Source organism: Electrophorus electricus, chromosome 9 (assembly GCF_013358815.1).
Source record: "Electrophorus electricus isolate fEleEle1 chromosome 9, fEleEle1.pri, whole genome shotgun sequence".
Classification (NCBI taxonomy): Eukaryota; Metazoa; Chordata; class Actinopteri; order Gymnotiformes; family Gymnotidae; genus Electrophorus; species Electrophorus electricus.
The window spans coordinates 24,804,517-24,809,516 of NC_049543.1; the positions used below are offsets into that span (position 1 = coordinate 24,804,517).

Genomic DNA, 5,000 nt, shown 5'->3' on the forward strand with positions numbered 1-5,000 from the left:
CGTCTTCCTCTTGCAGTCCTGCTGGCTGAGCCAATAGAGAAGGATGGGATAGAGGGGAAGACTCTTAAGATCACGGATTTTGGCCTGGCGCGAGAGTGGCACAAGACCACCAAGATGAGCACAGCGGGAACCTATGCCTGGATGGCCCCTGAGGTCATCAAGTCCTCCACCTTCTCCAAGGGCAGCGACGTATGGAGGTATGATGGAGAGAGAGGATGTGTGGGTATTTGTGTATACTTTTTTTTTGGTAGGATCAAACCTTCTCCAGTTAGGCAGTGTCACACGAGAGGGAGTGCTGTTCTACTGAATATCAGCATGGCTGCAGACTACTGAGTACTGAAGACAAGCGCAGCCGTGCTGATATTCAGTAGAACAGCAAGACCACCAGTGCGATATTTATACAGTTAAACTGTCCCATAAAAGCTGGTTAGTAGTAACAATAGGTGACAACAGATTAAGATTTAGTTTATTCATTTAATCATTTGTTTGTTTATTTAATCGTTTATTTGGCCACGCCAACACACACAGTTCTGCAGATGAACCGGGCTGCTGCCGAAAAACACACAAACATTTTCCAGCACACTATGGCACTGCTTTCTGCAGGCCTGTCACCGCATGCCAGCTTCTCTGTGTCTTGTTGAGCTATCTGTATGTTTTCATTGATTGTGGAATAGGAATCTCTTCACAGTCACTTTAGCGGCGTGTATGACTGTGACGAGCTGACAGAAATGTTTGCTGCGATCTAAGATTGATAGCGATCGTTAATGTAATTACAGGTGTGTTTTATTAACCTTTAAAGTGGAGTGATGCATGTACAGTTAAACGTCCCAGTGCTGTTATTCTCGATTTCAGCACTCATGGAATGTCTCTGGTCCAATCAAATTACTGCGTCCGAACTAACCAATGTATAATGTGATATAAAAACCTGGACAAATAATGCTAAGGCAACAACAGAAAAAAGCAATGCAACAATATACATACTTCTTGTGGAATTTTGCATTATGCCCTGCACACTACATAGTACTCACAGCACTTGGCACTAGAGATAGCTTTGATTCACTAACACTGGCTTGTGTTTGCTTGCTGTTTATTGGAAGCCAGTCCAGAGACCTGTTAGCCATTACCAGAGAGCTTGTTAAGTGTGTAGCCACAAACATTCACAGCTCAGCATGAACTCTTAGAGTGGTTTTGCTGTAAAATTTACACATTTGATGCAGAGATGCAGTTCACACACACACACACACACACACACACACACACACACCGCAAACTAACTAGAAACTAACTAGAAAATCGTACCACTTAAACTGTTTTTTTTTTTTTTTTTTGCCTTTTGGGCTAAAGCTGCAACTTTATGTATTTTTTAGATTATGGCCTTTAAAAACTGTGCACGCGGACACGTGCATGTGTGTGCGAAGCTGTATGCGTCTCTGCAAGCATGCATGGAGTGTGTCTTTGTGTGTGTGCACGTGTGTGTCGGCTATAATTACTGATCTATATAAAGCATCTGTGGGTGACTCTGAGTAGTTCAAAGGCCAAAGGCTCTTGTGTGGCTTTCAGGGTGCAATTGTCAGTGTACAAGAGCCAAGTCACAGAGGTTTACCATGTTCCTTTTGTGTATACCAAACAGCTGCTGTGTCTGTGTGTGTCTGTGGGTGTGTGTGTGTTTGTGTGTGTCCCAACTCTGTTTCTCTACCATTTACCATTTTGCTTCATGATGTGTACTGGTATTTTTAAAACTTATGAGAGATTTGTTTAGCCGCTAAATTCTTTGAGAGAGCTTTGATTTGAGCTAATTGAGAATGCCTGCCACATCCATAGTGCCATGCTATTTTTAATTTGTTTGTATCATTTTGTTTTTATCGTTGACAGTTTCTTCTCTCATATGTACTGGTGTAGCTTGTACATAAGGCAAAATAAATGTTATAAATGTTCCTCTCACCATAATCCCATTACCCGTCTAAGAGCACATCTTCCTTTTTCTCTGAATATATATCTCTCTCACTTTCATCTCATCTCTGTCACTCATCTCTCTCACTCTCCCTCCCGCTCTTTTTTTATGTCTCATATCGCTCCCCCCTCTCTCCCTCTAGCTATGGGGTGTTGCTGTGGGAGCTGCTGACCGGTGAGGCTCCATACCGAGGGATAGACGGACTCGCTGTGGCCTACGGCGTTGCAGTTAACAAGCTGACCCTACCCATCCCCTCCACCTGTCCAGAACCTTTCGCCCAACTCATGTCAGGTGAGCTCATCCATCCATCCATCTTTTCATCCGTTCATCTGTGCAGCCATCCACCTGCAAGCCCTAAAACACATTGTGCAGCCTGTGTCAGGTGATTGCCATCATTTGTTCATCTGTTCTTTCGTAAGCCAGTGTCCTTACAGTGTCCTTACACTGTCCTTACAGTGTCCTTACAGTACCTTACATTGTCCGTACAGTACCTTACAGTGTCCTTATGGTGTCCTTACAGTACCTTACAGTGTCCTTATGGTGTCCTTACAGTGTCCTTACACTGTCCTTACAGTACCTTAGTGTCCTTACAGTGTCCTTACACTGTCCTTACAGTACCTTAGTGTCCTAACAGTACCTTACAGTGTCCTTACAGTGTCCTTACACTGTCCTTACAGTGTCCTTACAGTACCTTACATTGTCTGTACAGTACCTTACAGTGTCCTTATGGTGTCCTTACAGTACCTTACAGTGTCCTTATGGTGTCCTTACAGTACCTTACAGTGTCCTTACAGTACCTTACAGTGTCCTTACGGTGTCCTTACAGTACCTTACAGTGTCCTTACAGTACCTTACATTGTCCGTACAGTACCTTACAGTGTCCTTATGGTGTCCTTACAGTACCTTACAGTGTCCTTACGGTGTCCTTACAGTACCTTAGTGTCCTTACAGTACCTTACAGTGTCCTTAGTGTCCTTATGGTGTCCTTACAGTACCTTAAAGTGTCCTTACAGTGTCCTTACAGTACCTTACAGTGTCCTTACAGTACCTTAAAGTGTCCTTACAGTGTCCTTACAGTACCTTACAGTGTCCTTACGGTGTCCTTAGTGTCCTTACGGTGTCCTTACAGTACCTTATAGTGTCCTTACAGTGTCCTTACGGTGTCCTTACAGTACTTTAGTGTCCTTAGTGTCCTAACAGTGTCCTAACAGTGTCCTTACAGTACCTTATACTGTCCTTACAGTGTCCTTACAGTACCTTAGTGTCCTTACAGTACCTTAGTGTCCTAACAGTACCTTACAGTGTCCTTACAGTACTTTAGTGTCTTAACAGTACCTTAGTGTCATAACAGTACCTTACAGTGTCCTTACAGTACTTTAGTGTCTTTACAGTGTCCTAACAGTACTTTACAGTGTCTTTACAGTGTCCTAACAGTACCTTAGTGTCCTAACAGTACCTTAGTGTCCTTACAGTGTCCTAACAGTACCTTACAGTGTCCTTACAGTACTTTACAGTGTCTTAACAGTACCTTACAATACCTTACAGTGTCCTAACAGTACCTTACAGTGTCCTTACGGTGTCCTTACAGTGTCCTTACGGTGTCCTTACAGTACCTTAGTGTCCTTACAGTGTCCTTACAGTACCTTAGTGTCCTAACAGTGTCCTTACAGTACCTTACACTGTCCTTACAGTGTCCTTACAGTACCTTAGTGTCCTAACAGTACCTTACAGTGTCCTTACAGTACTTTACAGTGTCTTAACAGTACCTTAGTGTCATAACAGTACCTTACAGTGTCTTTACAGTGTCCTTAGTGTCCTAACAGTACCTTACAGTGTCCTAACAGTACCTTACAGTGTCCTTACAGTACTTTAGTGTCTTTACAGTGTCCTAACAGTACCTTACAGTGTCCTTACAGTGCCCTTACAGTACCTTACAGTGTCCTTAGTGTCCTTACAGTACCTTACAGTGTCCTTACAGTACTTTACAATGTTTTAACAGTACCTAACAGTACCTTACAGTGTCCTTACAGTACTTTACAGTGTCCTTACAGTACTTTACAGTGTCTTAACAGTACCTTACAGTACCTTAGTGTCCTTACAGTACCTTACAGTGTCCTAACAGTGTCCTTACAGTACCTCACACTGTCTTTACAGTGTCCTAACAGTACCTTAGTGTCCTTACAGTACCTTAGTGTCCTTAGTGTCCTTACAGTACCTTACAGTGTCCTTACAGTACTTTACAATGTCTTAACAGTACCTAACAGTACTTTAGTGTCCTTACAGTACTTTACAGTGTCCTTACAGTACTTTACAGTGTCTTAACAGTACCTTACAGTACCTTAGTGTCCTTACAGTACCTTACAGTGTCCTAACAGTGTCCTTACAGTACCTCACACTGTCCTTACAGTGTCCTTACAGTACCTTACAGTGTCCTTACAGTACTTTACAGTGTCTTAACAGTACCTTACAGTACCTTAGTGTCCTTACAGTACCTTACAGTGTCCACAGTGTCCTTACAATACCTTAGTGTCCTTACAGTACCTTACAGTGTCCTGTGGTTCTTAACAATCAGATGACATAAGGAAGATCAGTTAACATGTCACCTTAAAATGATCACTCAAGAAACACAAACAGGTTTTTCTTACTTTACAGGTCGCTAGCAAGAAGCCTCTCTATCTGAAAAAGCCAACACGTACGAGTCTGTGGTGTTTGTGGCTTTGTGGACCTCGTGTGTGTGTTTTCCCTCGGTCTGTAGATTGCTGGGACCAGGAACCCCCACACACACACACACACCCCGTGTGTGTGTGTGTGTGTGTGTGTGTGTGTGTGTGTGTGTGTGTGTGTTTTCTAATGTGGTGTTTTCCCTCTGTCTGTGGAGTGCTGGGACCAGGACCTCCTGTGTGGGTGGGAGTGTGTGCGTGCCTGTGTATGTTTTCTAACATGGTATGTTTTCATTCTGTCTGTAGGATCTCCTGTGTGTGTGTTCTAATGCAGGGTCTTTTCCCTCTCTGTAGAGTGTTGGGACCAGGACCCCCACCGCAGGCCGAGC

General features: G+C 43.4%; 1 protein-coding gene across 1 annotated transcript in view; it reads left to right on the forward strand.

Annotated features, from left to right (window-relative positions):
• Positions 1–5,000, forward strand: part of LOC113591899 (mitogen-activated protein kinase kinase kinase 11) — a 28,861-nt gene that overhangs the window by 17,772 nt on the left and 6,089 nt on the right. Inside the window, exons 3-5 of the mRNA XM_035529973.1 lie at positions 17–197; positions 2,094–2,242; positions 4,966–5,000. The exon at positions 4,966–5,000 is cut by the window's right edge and continues 141 nt beyond it. Coding sequence (XP_035385866.1) covers positions 17–197; positions 2,094–2,242; positions 4,966–5,000 — 365 coding nt within the window. The remainder of the gene's footprint in view (positions 1–16; positions 198–2,093; positions 2,243–4,965) is intronic.